The sequence below is a fragment of the Bidens hawaiensis genome, unplaced genomic scaffold, assembly GCF_021521415.1.
Source record: "Bidens hawaiensis isolate Kalapana, Puna unplaced genomic scaffold, B.hawaiensis_p1.1 tig00001016_1, whole genome shotgun sequence".
Taxonomy (NCBI): domain Eukaryota; kingdom Viridiplantae; phylum Streptophyta; class Magnoliopsida; order Asterales; family Asteraceae; genus Bidens; species Bidens hawaiensis.
This window is the reverse complement of record NW_027491059.1, coordinates 2,745,369-2,766,174: the sequence shown is the minus strand read 5'-3', so window position 1 is coordinate 2,766,174 and position 20,806 is coordinate 2,745,369. Positions and strand designations below refer to the sequence as shown.

The following is a 20,806-nucleotide window of genomic DNA, read 5'->3' as shown; positions in this document are numbered from 1 at the left end:
CCCTTTCGCCTTATGGCGAGGGTTTGCGTCGGTATCGGACTCCTCCCTCTCGTCGTCTGAGTACTCGCCCTCGCTGTTCATAATGAGGTGTTGGTGAGTACTGCCGAATTCGTCAGCCTGTTGAACTGAACGCAAGCGTTCGTCCAATTCAGCTTGGAACTCTTTCTGACGTGCTTCGGCCCACGCCTTCACTTGATCTAGTGTTTGGTGAGGGACCCTCGTTCGTTTTTCCAGCTGGGTATCGGTGAACCCCAGTGGAATATTTACTGCACTTGCCCCGGCTTGGGTAGTCGGGGTAGTGTTCGTAAGGATTGTATAACCGCCGGTGTTCCCCCCAGTTGCTGGGGTTGTTACCGGGGTTTCTTGGTCGGTTACTGGCCTTTGGACCGGAGTAACGTTAACCATTTATTCAGAAAATTTGAAAAAACTAAATTAGTTCTAGCTTTTATGCACGGATGGCGCCAATGAAGAAACACTAAGTGACCCGGTGCAGATTATAGATAATCTGGGGGTTAAGTAATGTTTCCCACGAGAATGAGGTCCAACAGAGACAGTTGTTCTTCAGGGGACCTGCAAAACAAACACCGTAAGCTCGTCACTGAGAAGGGGGGGTTCCTCCTTGTGACCACCCTCCGGCGTGAGAATCAGACTAGATTGCTCTGAATATAAGTGTATATTAAGAGATTGCTAGATAACAGGATAGCAGATGATCTTACCATTCCAAGATGTTGGAGTATTTATAGCCGAAGGTAGGTTTCCTAGAAGGTACAGCCGGCTGAATAGTATTCCTGTTCTACCAACAGTGGACTATGCACAGGCCATACTGGTTGGTGGATAGGTTACGGCCAACAGTAACAAAGTCGGCTGCACTATTCCACCAACTGTAGATTATGCACGTCCCACCTACTATGGATTGTACGCAGGCCATGCTGGTTGGTGAATAGGTTACGGCCAACAGTAACACTATTCCACCAACTGTAGGCTGCGCATGCCCCACAGTAAGGGTTGGTGAGTAGGCAGCGGCTAATAGTGACAAACAGTACTAGAGGGTGCTCCTCCTCGTATTGTTGTCGGTGAGCTGTCACCCTGTGATTAGTTCATGGGCTGCTCTGGTCAAACTGTCTGTTCCGCCCATACCTTAGTAAGTATAGTATGAAAGACCTTCCAGAAGCATACGGACTGGCTCATTTAGGCGGGAGTGTTCCCGCCTTGCTCATTCCTTCATGTGACTACTGAACGAATGCCTTGTGCGTGTAGCCTTGCTGTTAGTGCGGGTAGCCTTCCCTGATGGCTTGTATCCGCAGCTGCGAGAACAGGCGGGGTACTTCACCATTGGGAGGCTTTCCCTGCGGGTACAGCTGTCGTACTGCGCGTAAGGCTCTTTGAGCATGGTGTCCTGCTGGAGCAGTTGGTCATTGCGCAGCAGAGTCCAGTTGGACCCGCAAGACTCACCTTGAGCATGGTGTCCTGCTGGAGCAGTTGGTCATTGCGCAGACGTCCCTGTTCAAGGTGAGTCTTGCGGGTCCAACTGGACTCTGCTGGGACCTACCTCTTCAAACAGAAACTTGACCATCCATGAGGCAATGTATCCGCCGGCGCCGGTAACGCAAATGACTTGATTGGATGCCGGAGACATAATTGTATTGGTAAGGGATGGGTTGAGGGATACTAATGCTTTGACCGTGGATATATGCTAATATTTATAAATGGAGATTTCTGTTCACGAGTCGAGCTGAACCTAGTCAGATCAACGTAAACTTGGCTCGTTTACAAGACAAGCCGAGCTGAGCCAAGCCAAGCCAACTCATTTAAAATCGAGTTGATTTTGAGCATGCTAATATTTCAGAGCTGCTTTTTTTAGAAAGCTTAGAGCAATTTGAAGTTTTGAACACCTCAAAGTGTAACATGATTGGAGTCTATGTCCCACCAATTAATTATTTGTAACAATATATTTTCGTGTATTTTAAGCAAAAGCTAAAAAGTAATAAAATACAAACCAGTACGAAATAAGTTCCATCAACATTTCAATATTAAAACAACTATGCTACTAAATGCATAGCATAATTAAAGTAAGATTAAAATGCAGTTCAAGAGAATACAAAATATATACACTTTCAAGATCACAAATTACTAGAATAGTAGTTTAAATCGATGACGGAAGATCCTTAGACAATGTGTAATGGGGCGACAAAAGGGGCGGATTTGGGCAACAAAGGAGAGGACCCCCCCCCCCCCCCGGGCAATAAGAGGGGTGACGGGTTTTTGTCGCCTATGTATGTTGTGTGTTTATGTTAAAATAATAAAAAGGGGGCTGCAATACCACCACACCCTTAAAATAAAAATCGTTACTCCGCTAACGTGACGTCACGTGGCGAAAATCGGTTATATTTTATAGTCATTCACTACACATAGCCTTACAGATAATTAAAACGGGTAAATAGTTGGTAGAATATTAAACGCATGAACAGTAACTTAGGAAGTAGTTGGTCGAATATCAGGTCACCAAAATAATAATAAAAAGAAATAAATTAACTCATTCGTCATCAAATCCATTACCACTATGAGAATATCGGGTTGGGCACTCGAGTCATAACATTTGAGCTTCGACACATGGGTTTAAATATGGGGTAATTAGAAAGAATAAAACGAACTAGGATATAAAATAACAACATTTAGTTTTGAGCTATACCAATCAATCAACACGTACAAGCAAGGGTCAGCTCAAACTTTGTTCATTTACAACCAACTCGAGCCAAGCAGCTCATATGCATCGAGTCAATTTCGAGCAAGTTATCACTTATTACCAAGGTTTTTTCAAATGAGCTTCGAGTTATTTTAAGTAACACTAAAAAATCGATTTCTTGAATTTTGAATTACCTATCACAATTTCATAAGATAATTAAATCCATTCCAAATTCCAATTTCATTGATGTGATTCATCACTAAACTTCACAATCTGATTTTCAATAGCAACCACCACCTGTTCAATCACTTTGAGTAGTGGCATATTTTTTGGCCAACAAAATCATTACTTGTCAATACGGTACAATTGGAGCTTAGTAGATTGTGAGTCACCCTCACTTTGGAGCATCATCATTGCTCTGAGTAAATATGTTCAACTAGTGGTGAAGTTTAGACGAAAACGTTGAGAGGGGGGGCTCAAGGCCGAGCTTAAATTTTTGGTAAAAAAACAGGTGAATTTACACTACATATAAAATTTTTTTGATGAAAAACGAGTAAATTTACACTGCTGCACAAAACACAACAGGGGAGGGCGAGCACCCCTGGCCCTCACTATACTTCGTCACTATGTTCAAGTTCAACCCATCCCGTAAGCCGTCCAACTCAACGATATGACTCAAACGATAAATTATACACAAAAACAAAGGTAACTCTCAGTTTTATTACTTACAAGAAGTATAACTCAAAAATTCTATTACAACTCTTTAGTTAAGTGACGTTTATTCTCAACATTTTTAACAATATAATATAACACATTATAAACTTGTGCTTTCATTTATTACATTTTTTTTTGTTCGAAAACGCTAATTTTTCAACGGTTTAACAGACACAACACGTGGGTTAGGTTTTGCTTTTTTTCCAAATAGAGTTTCACGGAGGTTAATATTTTTTCAGGGTTTGATGTGCCGCAACGCTTTGGTCAATTACTAGTTTCTTATATAATATATATTAGACTATAAAACCAAAAAGTTAGCTCAAAGAATCCTTGTTGTATAAAAAAAATTCTCCTGCATTTAAAATGTAATAGACCCAAAATCCACCGTCAATGTTCATTGTCTTTGTAGCCAAGATTCCTGCTTCAGGGTATGCAATATGACACATGTTAAAATACATGCAGATTTCTATATAAAAAAACTGTAACACGTAATTTATGTGATGTTGTGTAACACGTAATTATTATTTATTGATCTTAAAAGCAACTATAGTTATAAAAATCCCAAGCGTATATGTTCCAAATATGACGAGACACAAAGCACAAATTCACGGGCAGCTAAAAGCTCAGTACATAAGTATTTCATCAAAGTAATATTCCCTCACGCATGGAAATGACGAACCGATGAATGCATGTACATACAGTGGCGAAGTTTGGACTAAGACATCAGGGGGCGTGTTAGAAATCAAAGATCAAATCAATACACAATATACGATTGAATATACTGAATACGTTAACAACAATTTGTCTGACATCATCCCTATTTATAGAATAAATAATTACATATTAACCCTACTAAATACATAATTACAATAAGACCCCTATGCTTAATATAAATATTAATAAGTTTAGTTTATATACTAATACTCCCCCCTTAAACTAAACTTCGTTTAAGTGAGCTCTTCGTTTCTTCAAGATCCGGTTGCCATCAAAGTAGCGTTGGTTCGTCATCTTCCTCCCGGATCAGGTTTGATTCCACAATTTTCTCCCCTTTTAGACATTCATGTTTGAAATGTCCAAGTTCATTACAATTGAAGCATCTTATGTGATCTTTGTTTCGATTACCATGCTTCCCACCTTTATTTTTCCATGACCTCAATTTTTTTCCTTGACCATGTCCGTTGTTTTGCTGCTTCGAACTTTCTTGACCGCAACGTTCACATTTATGGTCATTAGCTTTCTTTTTTTCGTTCTCTTTGGAGAATCAAAGCTTGTCATGCATGTCTTCCTCCTTTATTTTCTTCTTGGTGCGTTTCTCAAAAGCCTTCAATCTTCCAACGGCTTCTTGGAATGGCACTGCACCAAGATCAACAAACTGCTCGATCGCAGCAACAATTTGAATGAACTTTTCTGGCACCGAACTGAGTAATTTTTGGACCAGTTTCTTGTCATTCATAGTATGCCCAAGATTGCTTGCTTGTGATGCAATCTCACTAATTTTTCTGGCATAAACATCAAGCGACTCGTCTACACCCATTTTTAGAGACTCAAAATCTGACTCGAGTGTTTCTAAACGCGCTTCTTTATCTCTGTCAACTCCAACATGTCGAACCTTTAACGCGTCCCAAATTTCTTTGGCCGAAGTAAAATTAGCAATTTGCAATACCATATTTTCTGGAATCGATTGGTATAGTAATGCAATTGCGGTATTATTCTTTTTCTCACCAACTTCGGTGCCCTCTTTTGGTTCGACGGCTTCCAAATTCCATGGACATTAAAGATTGATCTAATTTTTATTGCCCAAATGGTGTAATTACTGGAGTTTAACACAGTTACTGGAGTTTAACACAGAGCATTGAAAACTCATGGGTGTCCCTCCTTCCTTTGAAGTTACAACTTCTTTATCCTTGGACTTAACCATTTTCTATGTTTTCTTTTTCCCAATTTTGACAAAGTGACTATCACCGGTTTCGGATCGACTTTGATTTCAACTTTACTAGTATCGGATCAGATCGATATCAACCTTTAACAACAGTTTACCGGTTTTTCGGTTGCCTTACAACTTAAGACAAATCGAAACCAACTGTTTCGACAACAACGGTTTACGGGTTTTTCGGTCACAAAATGAATCAAAACCAACCGTTTAATACCGAGAGTAGTATACGGGTTTCCCACAGCAAATCAAAACCAATTGTTCGTCTCAACCGACAACAATACACGGGTTTTTCGGTTGCCAAAAATAACTCAAACCAACTACTCTAAAACACAACGGTGTTCGGGTTTATCGGTCACCAAGTGAATCAAAACCAACCGTTTCGACCAAGAATAGTATCCGGGTTTTTGGTTGCAAGGCAAATCAAAACCAATTGTTCGTCTCCACCAACAACAATACACCGGTTTTTCGGTTGCCAAAATAAATCAAACCAACTATTCTTTTAACATTTCTTACTTGTTTTGTTTTTCTAAAACAAAACAACCCCTTCTTGAAAAAAAAAATCAAGAACCTCAAGTTTGTTGTAAACACTTTCGAATTTTAACCGAACACAACAAACAAAACCTATTGTTTTATCCTTCCAGTTTCTTGAAGAAGTGGTCGTTATCAAAACAAACTCTTCTTATCTTTCTTTGATCAAATTCTTAATTGAGACAAAATTTGTCATGATCAATTAATCACAACCCTTGTTCAATTCACAGTTCTTGAACAACTACAATATTCCACAAATTAGTGGACCTTGATTTTTCTTTTAAACTAATTAAAAAAAAACAAATGATAATGCGTCACTTCTAGATTGTTAGGATCAATTTGAAAAGAATCACAATCCTTTTCTTTTTCTTAACCAATCAGTGACCCTTATCCCTAATCGATTGATTCACATTGATAATTTCTGATCGATCTATTATAAACCAGGGGTATTCACAAACTGAATTCCCAAATTGATTCAGGCCGATTATCACAGGATTTGCAAACCTTGGCTCTGATGCCACTATTAGAAATCAAAGATCAAATCAATACACAACATACGATTGAATATACTAAATACGTTAACAACAATTTGTCTGACATCATCCCTATTTATAAAATAAATAATTACATATTAACCCTACTAAATACAATAATTACAATAAGACCCCTATGCTTAATATAAATATTAATAAGTTTAGTTTATATAATAGGGCGGACTCAAAATGTATACAAAAATTCACAAATGATGGGGGGTGGACTCAAATTTTTGGTCGAAAACGGGTAAATTTATACTACCACGTGAAAAAACCGGGGGGGGGGGGGACCCGGCCCTAAGTAAGCTTAGCTAGTGTGTACATACAGGGACGTAGCCACATAGACACAATACTGGGCGGTTGCAAGAAATAGTGTTATTTATACCTGAAAATCTTGATTGTCCCTCGTAAAAATTTTGGTTAACCCCCCCCCCCCTCCCCCGGGATCGCCACCCATGAAAGGAAATCTTGGGTCCGCCAATGTCCTTGTACAGTATATATAATTATATATAAAAAATAATCTAATAAATGCCTGGTTTTATTCCTTGAATTAGAGATATTCAGTTACATGTATGCATATATAATTATATATCATATACATGTTAACTTATTATTTTCGTTTTGTTACGTCATTATAATTCCCTACCATTTTTTTAGAACGACGACCTTCTAGTGTGTTAGGCCACCACACACTTTAATTTGGAGAGTCCCTTTGCCCCCACTATGGCCCGACTATGCTGTCTACCTATAAAGAGTATGACCATTTTTTACCATTTTTTGATAATAAAAAGTGTTGTACACTTGAATTATTTTAATTTCTTTATCTTTCAAGTTTTTTATGATATCAGCTCGAGATATCTGGCATTTGATAGTGACGATACTTAAAACAATAAGACTTTTAGAAAGCATCAAATATACTCTAACAATGACATGATTACATGACCGGGAACACATTGACGGGTGCTCTTGAGCATGCATATATGAATGCCTTTGTAAAGTAATCTCAACTCAATTAGATTACTTGTGTGGCTAGCTATCAATACTACATATGCTGCACACTATGGGAAATCATAGAAGAGACTTATTTTCATCAAGCCTTTGCAAAGAAATCTCAAACTCAAGACCCAAGTACTCCGTATACTGAGGCAAGATAATTCATCAACATCAAGCAGTCGGTGAGACAGTTTCTGATGAAACATTAGTTCTTCAAATCCAACAACGATAAAATTCTGTATACAATTATTGGTAGTGTTAACTATGAATTCGATTTATTTATTACGGCTATACTGACTTGATCACCACATGTCGCATTTTTACCTCTCATCATGTCATTTTACCTCTCATGGTAGATAGAATATGATATTTTTGTCAACAAGTTGTGAGCATACATGAATTTGATTTTTTTAAAGCTATTTAGACCAAAGTATTTAAAAATATTTAAGAAAACTGAATTTTGCCATGTAAGTTTATATTTATATTTATAAAGTGTTGGATGATACATCTTTTTCCCAAACAAACCCACACAACCTAAAACATGACTCTGGTTTCTGAACCCATCCCCCTTTTTCCAAATTCATAATCCAACATTAGCCCATTTTTTTTTATGAAATCCTATGAACAACCACTTGGTACTCTCTGTAATCTTGTAAACGTTGGCGCACGGTTGTGAATTTGAAGTTCGTGGATTTCATCGTGGTACGGATTTCTTTTCGGGGTTATTTTCTTGATTATTTTTGTAAACTTTTGGTAGTTTCAAGACTTCTACCATCACATCTGCTTCTGATTCTTTCCAAAACATATATATATATATATATATATATATATATGGGTGGGTGATAGTGAAAACTCCTCTTAAAAAGAAAACTTAAAAACTCCTAAAAAACTATTTTTAACTTTTTTTTAAATTTTTTTTGAAGTTTCTTTTTTTCCTATTATTCTTGTATGTTGTTAAAAAAAAAAACTTGTTGGTATAGTGTGCATTGCATATATGCAAAAATGTTTGTATTGCATAGAATACAACACTATTGCACATATTTGATACACACTATTGTATATATGCAATATAAGACTAATACACACATCGAATACACATTAGTACGTATGTGTAATACAACATTAACGCACATGTGCACCACATCGAATTTTATTTTATTATTTTTTTTCTATATAATACAACACTACTACACATATACAATACACAAATATTGAATATATGCAATAAAACACTATTAAACTCAAAAATACATAGTAATACACATGTGTAAAACACGGTATCGCATAGTAATACGTATGTGCATTACAGCGGGTTTTTATTATTTTTTTTATTTTTTTGAGTGAAATATAAGAAAATATAAGAATAATGGCTAAAACAGAATTTTGAAAATATTTTTTTATTTTTAATTAAAAATAATTCTTTAGGAGTTTTTTAGTTTTCTCTCTAAAGATGAGTTATGTAGTTGTTTAAAGGAAAATACCAATACTTGTTGATAAATACATGTTTCTTACTTCAGTGCTTTCATTTGACAGTTGTTTGTTAATAACTTCAAAGTCCTTAACTTCTTAAATCTTTAGGCTTTAGTAGTTTAATCATAGTTTCTTCACTAATTCAAATTACATCATCAAGAAAGTTAAAACAACTTTCCTTATTATATCTTTAAATGTAAAACTGAAAGCTGATTAATTTTGTTAATGAATTATATAACTTTTGATTTTGAGTTTAAGTTGAAAATTTAATACATGGTAGAAATATAGTTTCGTTTTGTTTTTTCCTTTTCAGAAATGAGAAATAATATACGGAGTGTCATACACATAATGGCCGGTACAACCGAATAGACACCAACAGAACATTGGTACCGGTATTATTAGTATTGGAACCGGTATTGGTATTCATTCTTCGATCTATATAAAAAATGCATCTATATTCTTTTGGGCATCTCACGACTTTATTTTTGTGTTTTCTCTTTCGATTTATACCGCATACTGGTATCGTACATATATCTTGTCGAATTGATACCGACTGATGATGTCTGCGGTGTAGCGCGTTAAATGCCACTAGTTTTAAATGAATGCTTGATTTGGTACTTTTTTTTTTTTACATTTTAACTTTTTAACAAATGGGTACCTGTAATTAATAAGCGTTTCATCTCGATATAATTTTTTCTCTCAGCTTATATTTACACTAAATTTAATTTTTATCTAATAACATACAATTTTTCACCAATAACAAACAATCTCTGATATTTAAAAAAAAAGTCGTTTTGTTTTGTTTTGTTTTTTTCTTTTATATATGCTTGATACAAAAATTATTAAAATCGAGTCGTATGCAAAGAAGCCTTTTTTTTCTTATAAGTTACCGGATTTTGTCTATACTCATTTGTTTGGTAGTGCTGAGTGTGCTGGAACTATATTAACAGCATAAAATAATGTGATGTTTTAGTGTAACATAGATTATCTTTCATATGTCTTGTTCAGATTAATTAATTGACCTCAAGGGTGAACAATGTCACTTTGTAGTCAACTTTTGGTCTTCTTACTAGCAATCACATTATGGGCAACAAGTGATAAAACTTCCGAAGCTCACATATACACACCCGAACACACGCTAAAATCAAAGGTGTATAAATCACCTAAGATAACCCAATACCCGGGCTCGGTTTCAAATAAATATTACTATAACATTGAGTTCCCAAAAGGTCATATTGCTATAAAGAGTTTCGACGCCGAAATTGTTGATGAAACTGATAATCCTGTTTCTCTTCAAGAAACTTATCTCCATCATTGGGTTGCATTGAATTATTACATACGTAAAGGCGATAATCCAGGGCTTAACAAATCGGATTTCATCTTGGCTGGGAACTCCGGAATATGCAATGATCGTCTTGTTCCCCAGGTTTGGGGATTAGGAGCTGAAACACGAAAAACATCCACTTATATACCTGATCCTTATGCAATTGAAGTGGGTAATCCGTTGCAAGTTCCTGATGGATATCTAGAGCAATGGATGTTTAATATCCATGCTATTGACACTCGGAATGCAGTGGATGTACTTGGATGTGCTGAATGCAGGTATCATGTTACAAGTATCAATCGCATTGTATTAAAATGGTAACAAAAATAGGTATGTATGTGTAACGAAAATAGATATTTAATAGGGTCGAATTTACGCACAACTCATGTTTTAGCTAGGTAACTTGTATGGGTTACATTAAGTTATTTTTTTCTAATGTGTGATGCTTTTGTTAAAGTTTTTAGACTTTAGGGATTTTAAGTCATCTTTTGACTAGGTAACTTATAACAATTCACTATATTCGATTTTTTAAACGTGTGACGGTTTTTGTTAGAGTTGTTTAAACTTTTAGAGATTTTGTCATATGGATTCCCGTTAAGTCGATTTTGTGATGGTTTTCGTCAAATTTCATTAAAAAAATTTTCGGCTTTTGTTAGCGAAAATAACTTACTAAAATGTCAGCATGGTCAAACTTGCTGAAAAGTCAACATGGTCAAACATGACTTACCAATATAGAATGTCAGCATGGTCAAACTTGCTAAAAAGTCAACAGTCAAGCTTGCTGAAGAGTCAACAAACATACCAAACCATGTACCTTTTTTTATAGGAGTATTGGCCTCATATAATCCCAATTATGACCCGTTGGCAAATATAAGGACCAATTATCGAAATGGCAAAATATAATCCCAACTACGCTTATGGGTGGAAAATTAATGGGAAGTTAACCTTCCGTTATTTTTTGTGACGTGGTGGCTTAGGTGTCTCATAACCTGCTGACAGGGATGCTGACTGGGATATTAATTAAAAAATATATATAAAAAATCAACAACACCTCTCTCCGGCCATCACTCTCTCTCCGGCCACCACTTCACCATCTCCGACCACCATCATCATCCGCTCTGACAACCGTCATAAGCCCTGTCCACCCATCACCACTATCTTCGTACACCCTCACCACCTCCTCCTCAACCACCGTTGGCCGCCACCGCTACAAACACCCGTCCCACTGAGAATATTCCGGCGAATCTAGTAAACAATTTCGTTTATCTCCAAGTATTAGACCTGAGCTAATACTTGGAGATAAACGAAATTGTTAATCTCACTGGAACCCTCCCGCCGGAGCTTTTTATCCCTTTGATGTCGGTTGTTGCAGGTGGCCAACGATATGTAGGTTGTTAGGCGGCGATGGTGGCAGATTCGAGTTTGGTAGGGGTGGACGGGTTTGGTGGTGGTGGCAGATTAGAGGACGCGTAGTGGTGGAGGTTGCCGGCGGCGGAATGCATCAATGGTGGTCAACGGTGGACATATCATACAGGTTTATATTGCCCCGTCATCATCCTCGTAAGCGGGTTAAGCGACAACTCGGTGGCCACGTGTTATAATAAATGACAACTCAGCGGCCACATCACCAAAAACTAACGGAAGGTTAACTTCCCGTTAATTTTCCACCCACAAGCGTAGTTGGGATTATATTTTGCCAACGGGCCATAGTTGGGATTATATGAGGCCAATATTCTTTTTTTATATTACTACTTACGAAACATGTCTATGATTACCATGTTATTTTCTAACAAACAAGAACTAATATTTTTGGATTACATCGAAACAGAAGGCAAGCGGGCAACAAGCTGCGCCGCTACCCCTTTTTGAATCACAAAACCCATGTTATCGGTTTTGAAATGCAGGTGTGACTTGTTTAATGTCACGGAGGACGAATATCATCGGTTGATGGATCTGAATTACGGGGGAGGGAAGTATTGTTGCTACGATGGAGCACAATGCAAAGTGAAAAACAAGCTTAAATTTTTAAAACGAGACGTTTACATGAAGTACACAATTGAGTGGGTTGATTGGAGTGACTCCATTATACCGGTTAAAGTCTATATGTTTGATATCACCGATACTTGGCAGTACACAGGAATCCATAATTGCACCGTAAGTTGAATCGTGTCAAAATTCAACTTTCATGATCTTTATAGATAATTTAACTATTATTCTATAGATCGAGTACGATATCAAAAAACCTACCACTGAAGTAGCTACTAGTGACTTCACCAGCACCAAAAGGTCAATGGTGACCTTCCCAGTTGCTGGTGACGTCATTTATGGTGTCGGACACCAGCATATTGGGGGAATAGGAACCGCTCTATATGGAGAGGTAAAGTTTTCGGTTTTAATTGTTGGATGCTTATTATGGTCTAGAATGCATTTTAAAAGCAAAATATTTTAATTTGTTTAGAATGGAAATATTATATGCATGTCTAAACCGATATACGGGCAAGGGAATAGTGTAGGAGATGAAGCGGGTTACATTGTAGGAATGTCGACATGTTATCCTGAACCGGGGTCCGTGAAGATAGCTAAAGGTGAAGCTTTAACTTTGGAGGTCAATTACAGCAGTGAAAAGAATCATACTGGAGTTATGGGACTCTTCTATATTCTTGTTGCTGAGTCTTCCTTGGAACTGAATGATCCAGTTCAAGTATGATTTCTAACCTCTATTTGAGTATTAAAAGTTGAAAACAATTGATAAGGCACATCACTTTTGTCTTAGTGTTTCATTACAAATAAACATACTTTTAGAAAGAAAGTTATTATTATGTTATATAGTACAACTCTTAAATATGAGACAAATGGAACAATCTTACTCTCTTTTATTGATTCTCATTTTATATTCGGATATTGGATTTAAATATCTAAATTTTGGCCAATTAGCCGGTATTAATCATAACTTAAGAAATTCTCTAGATTAATCCCAATTTTTACCATGTTGACCTCCACTGAGACTTTTTTTAACGGGAACTAACCCGGTTAGTTTTAGGGCAAAATATGTCATTCTTCAAGTAGAGGAAGGCAAATGAAAAATGTAGTTAAACTTTAAAACTCACCACCACCGCCCCTCACCACCACCACCACCACGACATCACCACCACGACCCCCACCACGTTTATGAAGGGAGGGTTTGAAAATTTATATAATTAATTATTAATTAAAATACAATTATGAAAAAATATATAAAAATAATTATAAATATTTAAAAATTGATTAATAAATAGTAAACAAGCTAAGCTCAAACTAGAAAAACCACTTGCGGGCCAAGTTCGAGCTTTAGAAATATAGATAGAAGCGAACCGAGTTCGAGCGCAAGCTTTGTGTAAGTTAAACGAGCCAAACTCAAGCCTAGTCGAGCTGGGCTTGGCTCAGATCGAATCTAGTCGAGCTTGGGCTCGGCTCGACTCGTCTCGTTTGCACCCCTATTTGGAGAAGAAAAATAACCTGTGTTCAAATAAACATAATTTTTGTTTTACCCCATCAACTTAGAGAAGTGACATATTTTGTCCCAAAACTAACTGAGTCAGTCAGTTAAACAATTTTTGTACTTGTAATTCTCTCGTCATAAGAGCATAGAGCAATAATAATATATCATGGTTGCAGTCCGTTGACGTAGGTCAACTTAATCTTATTTTTCTGCAGTTTATCTGTGTGTGTGTTTGCAACCCGATCCTAATTGTTTAATTGAAGTTAAAAGCCAGTCCATGGTTATAATATAGACCATATAGTTGAACTGTCGAAGTAATTGTATCAATTTTCTTTTGGTATGCAGAATCATCAAGAATCAAAGGTATCAAAATGCTTGTGGGGTATAGTTGTGCTGGCACCATTTGCTGTTGTTTTAATTGCTTATCGACAAAGAAAGCAAGATGGGGATGGGTACCAACCTATTGTACCTTTGAACATGTAATAACGATCCCACCTTTTATCATATTGATCTGTGTTGGTAAATCTATGAAAAAATAAAGATCTTTAATTCCAAGTTATCGTTGGGAAGGCTACCTTAAGTTGACTTTTGTGTATTTCATGTAGATTACTTCTAAAAATTATGATTTTGTAAATTATGTTTGATATCTGGAATATTGATTTTTATTAGTCTAGTTCCAACTATTATATTTGGATCGTTGCTGTTTCCAGCTAACGAATTGGATGCTGATGGTCCAATGTTTTAACGTATTTGTTTCCAACTATCCGCAACTAACAGAATTCTAACATCGTTACTTGCAGGTAGCCAGAAAAACGATTTTGGCCGGTAAAGTCACATATTTTGCAAGAAAACTCAGAATGAACACCGCCATCACCACCAACTGACTCACCACTAATCAACCACCACCACTTAAGCACCACCAACCAATTCCGACGATGGGTCTAGGGTTCCAACAACCTCAATAATTGGGGCTTTTACTAGAAAAAGATTCATAAAGGTCCGATCCAAGATAACAAAGATGTTTGGAACGAAAACGTTGAGTTTCCCGGAAAAAAATGCGAGTTTTCTAGCCAAAAACATTTTTCCGGCGACCTGCAATTAACGGCGTTAGAATTATGTTAGTCGCTAACCATTGACAACAAATATGATAAATGTGGGATCGTTATTAGCTAATTCGTTAGTTGAGACCGGCAACAACCAAAATATAATGATTGAGATAAATAAAAACCAATACACCTTGATATTTGATTATTTTCCCAACTAGATTTTGGTACATGATTTGTTTGGTCCCCTTTTATGATTGTTTTGATCAGTCGATCCTATCATAGGCGAGTTAATTTCATATATCTCAATGATTAGTATGGATATGTAATAACATGTATTTATAATAAGAATACGTGAAACGGATCAAGCTATCAGAAAACATCATCATATGTGTGATACGTTTGTCGGTGTATCATACGCCCAAACTAGTCTTCTTGACGTATGTGGTATGTACTACCTACAAACCAGATGGGTCATAATACGCCCAATGTTTTCTATTGCTAGATGTCAGAAATATACGGTTCAGTTGAAGAGACATTTAACCTTGGAGCATGATACGTTTTGGTTTTGGAATGGACACTCACGTTGGTAACATGATGGTTCATAGGTTAACTACTCTTATTGTTTCATGGGCTAGCCCATTGTAAAATGTTATGGGCTCAGAACTTCTGACCCAACTAGATTAGCCCGAAAAAATTAACTACGGGTGCAAACTAGCAAAGCCGACTCGTTAGTTACTTGAGACCGATTCATCAAAAGCTCGAAGCAAACTAACCTTAAACGAGCTCGAGTCTTAAAATAAGCTTGTTTAATAAATAAATCTGAGCTTGATCTTTATTATCATGTGTAAACCTTTTTATTTAATGTACTTTTCTTTTTACTGTAAACTATATAAACAACCAATCAAACCCAAAACACAGACGCCCTCCACAACTCGGAGAGGCGCCTCAAAAACACACCACTATATAGAACTTAAATTACACCATTTATATAAAATTACAATAAGAAAAACTAAATAATATATATACATATATAAAATTATAATAAAAGAATAAATAAAAATATATAATAAAAAGTGTATATAAGTTAATCAAAAGATAATATCAAGCTTTAAAAAATGTCACACAAGCCAAGCTTATGCTAACTTTAGAAAAAGAGCTCAAAGCTAGCCAAACACAAGCTCTTATAAGGTTATATATTGTCATTGAAGCCAGCCTCTAAATTCATCCAATCATATTGTGCCGCGCGGTGCTGACTAGACTCAACCATTCAACTCTTGTCGTTCGTGCCACCGGTAAATTCACCCGTTGTCGTTCGCGCCCACTGCATTCATCCATTTGCGAGCCAACCCATCAATTTTCCTTCTTTAGCCCAAGCGAGCATGCTCGCACAGAGTCGCGGCTCCCGCTCGCGGCGAGCGGTGAAGCCAGGCGTGGTGGTGTTTTTGGCCGACGTTGATCGCGCCAGGCCGTTCACGGCTGAGATAGCAGGCCACAACGGATATCTAACTCAAAACGAACCCTTCCTTTTAATAACCCAATAACATCTCTTGTCAATGCCATATACACGTCTCCTACAAAAGCCCATTGGAGGTGCGTTTTTATTGGTTTCCCGCATATCACTTGTAAATGAACTGAATAAGTATAAACTGGGGTGTTTCATTTAACAGGTATCGATCTTAATTTACAGGCGGTCGCCTGAGACACGTAATTTTCGAAAGCCAAAATTTTTTTACATATTAATTTTTTAATATATATCTTTTAGGTTTTTTTTTATAAAGCAGGTATCGGTCTTGATCATCTTAAAGATACTGGGCCCAAAACTTTTATTTTTATCCGTAATCCATATAAGATACTGGGTCCAAAATAAATTTAAAAACTAAAGAAAACAACGCTAATTGTTGTTTAAAAAAATTAGGTTACGTATTTCGTTACTTTTTTGGGTTTACGGACATTTTTATTTCGACTCGACTAAAAATATTTGAATTTATTTTCGTTTCTTGAAGACAACCCTAATCTACAGTCTCGTCCACTTTCAAAGGTGGCGATGAATTCTGACTCCGACACTTATCATTTGTAAATAAACTGAACAAATATAAACAGTTATTCATGTTCGTTCATTTAATTTTAAAATTGATTTCCATCATATCACTTGTAAACGAACCAAAAAAAGTATAAAATGACAAAAATGACAAGAACATATAATGAAACATGATGTGACATCTACAGTATCTACCACTTTCAAAGGTGGCTTTGAATTCTGACTACGACACTTATCTGTCTTCTTGTCGCTATCTACTTATATGCATTCATTGCATAAATAAACAATCATTCTCTTCTAATCTATTTTGCCTCTTTAAGCAAATTCAAAATTTTCATTTATGAAACTTTATGAAAAGGTACATCAGGCCGTGAAGTTCACAGTATTTTCATAGAGTACACTTCTAGGTAAGTAACTTCAACTCATGTGCACAGGTCGGTTTGGTTCAGTTATTGGTCTAAACCGAAACCGAGTCATCGGTTTATCTATTTTATTAACTAATAACTCAATAAGTTTTCGGTTGATCTGTTGTTAAGTTATTCAGTTAATTTGTTAGTTTTTGGTTTGGTTCGATTAGTTTCGGTTGATTCAATCTTCGGGTAATCGGTTTTTAGTTAATTTCGGTTCGGTTTCATTAGTTTTCGGTTAACGATTCAGTCAGAAGTATTCGTGTTTGCAAGTCCCACCCTACACGACATTAACTTGAAAATCGTGAAAGACACGTGAACCCGAACATGACCAGCATATTCACATATCTAATATTAAAAGTTTACATTTTACAAAAAAGAAAAATAAAAATTTATATAAAACGCATAAATTTTAACCTCAAAATATTATATAACTATTTTTTAGTATTGAAGTCTGAAGATACCCTACCAATTTAATTTATTACATAAAACGCATTTTAAAAAAATGAATAAGAAATAATAGGTTAATGATGAACCCCCCACTGGGTTGGCCCGAACCCAACCAGTTTAGCTAAAGAGGCTCGACTCAAACCTGACCCGAATACGTTTATACAAAACCTATGCCCGTGAAATTCGTGTTATGTTTGTGTCGTGTTGGAAATTCACAGCCGTAGGTTCAGTTTTAGTTAGCGATTCGGTTATTGCTCAAGAAATCATGATTTATTTATACAATTATTATCTATCAGGTCATCCGGATCATACAGGTTTTTTAGAATATTTAGTTGTTATCAAACTTTTGGTAGACAAAAAAATATGAATAATTTGATTATTTTCTTCAGATTAATTCAAGTCAAAGGCCAAGGATATGTCACCTGGTACGCAATGTGTGTTGTTCTTATTATGCATCATGTCATTTGCAATATTTACTAGCCAAACAGAAGGTTATGTAAAACTCGAAAACCGGTTGAAATCAAAGGTGTTTTTATCACCAAAAATAACCCAGCTTCCGGGTTCGGTTTCAAACAAAACTTACTATGATATCGAGTTCCCGAAAGGTCATATCGCTATAAAAAGTTTCAATGCTGAAGTTGTTGATGAAGCAGGAAACTCGGTTTCTCTTGAAGAAACTTATATTCACCACTGGGTTGTTGTGAGATATTACGAGCAAATTCACGGTAAAGATATAATTATCGCAGGGAATGCAGGACTATGTGATCACGGTCGGTCCCAGTTCTTTGGAATGGGATCAGAAACACGAAAAACATCGACATATGTTCCTGATCCGTATGGGATTGAAGTGGGCAATCCGGTTAATGTTCCGGTTGGGTATGAAGAGAAATGGATGTTTAATATCCACGCGATTGACACTCGGGGGACAGTGGATGTAACGGGGTGTAATGAGTGTAGATGTGAGTTGTATAATGTGACGGTGGATAAAGACGGTCAGCCTTTGAAACCTGATTATGCGGGCGGGTTGCATTGTTGTTATGATGGAACACAATGTAAAGTGAGAAGCGGGTTTCGAAGTGTCAAAAGAGATGTTTACTTGAAGTACACGGTTAAGTGGGTTGATTGGAGTGACTCCATAGTTCCTGTTAAAGTGTTTATATTAGATGTTACCGATACTTGGCAGCACACTGGAATCCATGATTGCCTTGTAAGTTAGCTAAACACGGCGCGCTCTTAGTAAATTTTGAATGTTATTGTTAAAAATTTAAAGTTTTTAATTTTATAGTTCGAGTATGATATCGAAAAATCTACCTCCGGAGTTGCAACCAGAAGGTCAAGTGTGAGTTTCCCAGCTGCTGGTGATGTTATTTATGGTTTTGCACAACAGTACATTGGAGGAATAGGTGCTGCTCTTTATGGAGAGGTAAACATAGGGCTGTAAATGAATCGAATCTTCGGTGAACTGTTTAGCTAGAAGTTCGTTTATGTTCATTCATTTAATAAATGAACGAACATGAACAAGGAATTTTGTTTGGTTAACTAAATGAACTAACACGAACAGAGGCCATGTTCGTTAATGTTTGTTTGTTTATATATACTTGTTCATTAAAGGTTTTTAACTTTTTAATGACTTCTCTGATCTTATATATAGATTTAAGCAAAATTATTAACTATTAAACAAAAATATATGTTTATTATGTGATTGATTTATATGTCAACTAACATATGAATATGAACATTAAAAAAACACACCAACACAAGCTTGGTAGCCGACTGAACCGTTGACACCGACCATAGCCAAATCAAGTAAAACATTTTTTGTGTTCGTCTTTTTGAACCGTTCACGAACAAGAAATTTCGGTTCATTACAACCTTTAGGTAAACATGTCTCTTTAATGATTTTGTGTCAAAGTTTATATTTTAAAGTAAAAGGATTATTATTCAGGGTGGACGCATTATTTGTTCATCTAAACCTATATATGGGAAAGGAAAAGATATAGGAGATGAAGCTGGTTACATTGTAGGAATGTCTACATGTTATCCTAAACCGGGATCCGTGAAAATAGCCAAAGGCGAATTTGTAACTTTGGAGTCTAATTACAGCAATAAACAGATGCATACCGGAGTTTTGGGGCTGTTCTATATTCTTGTTGCTGAGTCTTCTTAATAACTGATTGGTCTAGCTTAAGATAGATTTCTGTCTTTTATGATTTTTGAAGAATAATCTTGAATTATTAATAAAGTTGAGGGTTTGTTTTGTAAGTTTATTTTAATATGGATTATTCTAGAATAAGTTTGTCTTGGAGAGCAAGTTTAGTAGGTCTAGATTATTAGTTTTATAAGTGAGAGTCGAGAAGTCTTTTCTCCATGTAAGTTTGTTATGCTCATGATGTTCGTTTGAGAAGTTCGTTTGATTATATAAAAAGAGTCGAGGGTTGTCACCCCAATATCCCGTGTTCATTTATTTATTCGTTCGCTTGATATGATTGTATGATCCGTCTGGGCCAATAATTGGTATCAGAGCTTAGGCTTGTTCGCAGAAGAAGAGTTTGGTTATTATCTATTTGATTTTCGTTCGATCGACGGCCGTTTGCTGTTTGCGAGAGGAAAAGAAAAGTTGTGAATTAATTTAACACAATTGTGTTTGTGTTTAGTAACATCACGACAAAAATAATAAAAATATTATTTCTGTTTGTGGGTTTAATGTTTGAAGGGTTTGGGAATTTGGAAGAATAATTGTTTGAAAGGAATTCGGTTGAGGTTTATTGGGAAGTGTGATTGATGCTAAAGGGTTTGGTGCTTTGGATTTTTTTACGAAAACCGCCACTGTTAACCATTAGTTTTTATTAATAGATATTGTGAGAATTTATACAATTGTTTATCAATCAACGTGGAGACCGAAAACGTTATTGCTTTGTTTTCTTTTAGCCCTTTCTTGATCGGAAAGGAATCAAAGAGTAGTTTGATTATCGAGTCATGTCTGGTGATAAAGAAGCAGGGAGCTCAGAAACAATGAAAGAACCGATGGGTGGTTTTGTTTTGCAAGCACTGAAATTAACTTCGACCAATTATGCGTCATGGTCAGTTATGGTGAAAATTATCTTGGGTGCGAATGGTTGCATGATGCAATTGATAAAGAAAAGGGTGTAGGAATTGAAGAAAGAAAGAAGTTTATGGTGTTAGGTGTTATCTTCCAAACCCTACCTGAA

General features: G+C 36.2%; 3 protein-coding genes across 3 annotated transcripts; 2 read left to right on the top strand and 1 right to left on the bottom strand.

The window, feature by feature from the left end:
- Positions 1–4,658: 4,658 nt before the first annotated feature.
- Positions 4,659–5,063, bottom strand: LOC143551041 (uncharacterized). The gene has a single exon (XM_077041572.1). It carries the CDS (start codon positions 5,061–5,063, stop codon positions 4,659–4,661), a length of 405 nt encoding a protein of 134 aa, XP_076897687.1.
- A 4,827-nt stretch (positions 5,064–9,890) lies between these two features.
- LOC143551029 (uncharacterized) lies at positions 9,891–14,139 on the top strand. The gene is made up of 5 exons (XM_077041564.1): positions 9,891–10,456; positions 12,083–12,332; positions 12,400–12,555; positions 12,637–12,879; positions 14,002–14,139. The coding sequence occupies exons 1-5, from the start codon at positions 9,891–9,893 to the stop codon at positions 14,137–14,139; spliced, it is 1,353 nt and encodes a 450-aa protein (XP_076897679.1).
- A 3,840-nt stretch (positions 14,140–17,979) lies between these two features.
- On the top strand, positions 17,980–19,789 carry LOC143551761 (uncharacterized). Its single transcript, XM_077042126.1, has 3 exons — positions 17,980–18,804; positions 18,883–19,020; positions 19,543–19,789. The coding sequence occupies exons 1-3, from the start codon at positions 18,013–18,015 to the stop codon at positions 19,762–19,764; spliced, it is 1,152 nt and encodes a 383-aa protein (XP_076898241.1). The 5' UTR covers positions 17,980–18,012; the 3' UTR covers positions 19,765–19,789.
- The last annotated feature ends 1,017 nt before the right edge of the window (positions 19,790–20,806 follow it).